At 44.8% G+C, this 382-nt stretch overlaps 1 protein-coding gene across 2 annotated transcripts in view; it reads left to right on the plus strand.

Annotated features, from left to right (window-relative positions):
* Positions 1 to 382, plus strand: part of LOC119586541 (band 4.1-like protein 5) — a gene marked incomplete at its 3' end in the record, with an annotated part of 70246 nt that overhangs the window by 60606 nt on the left and 9258 nt on the right. For both annotated transcript variants that reach the window (XM_037935296.1, XM_037935297.1), the window contains 1 exon segment: positions 1 to 214. In XM_037935296.1, the coding sequence (XP_037791224.1) occupies positions 1 to 214 (214 nt within the window).

The raw sequence follows: 382 nt of genomic DNA on the forward strand, positions 1-382 counted from the left end.
TCATCTGGGAGCACTCCAACTGTCACCTCCTCAGCAACACCTCCACCTTCTCCATTGGATGTACCATCTTCGCCAGCTCAAGTGTCTGCACATGCCCTAGCCCACCTGCCCACATCATCCATTACGTCCCATTCCTCCTCCACTACAACATCCTCAGGAGGTGCTGCATCTAGTCCAGGCACTTTAACAGCAGCTCCAACATGTAATGGCACAGGTAACTCATGGATTTCTTGGAGTCAGAGATTCCATACTAGGTATCTGCAACATAAAGACATGGTAATATATAATAGAATTATTCCAAGGAATTACAGGTTACATTCAGAATGATAACTGCACATTTGGTAAGTTAGTTAAATTAACATCTAGCTGGCTAAGTGGCTAC

Source organism: Penaeus monodon, chromosome 21, assembly GCF_015228065.2.
Source record: "Penaeus monodon isolate SGIC_2016 chromosome 21, NSTDA_Pmon_1, whole genome shotgun sequence".
Taxonomy (NCBI): Eukaryota; Metazoa; Arthropoda; class Malacostraca; order Decapoda; family Penaeidae; genus Penaeus; species Penaeus monodon.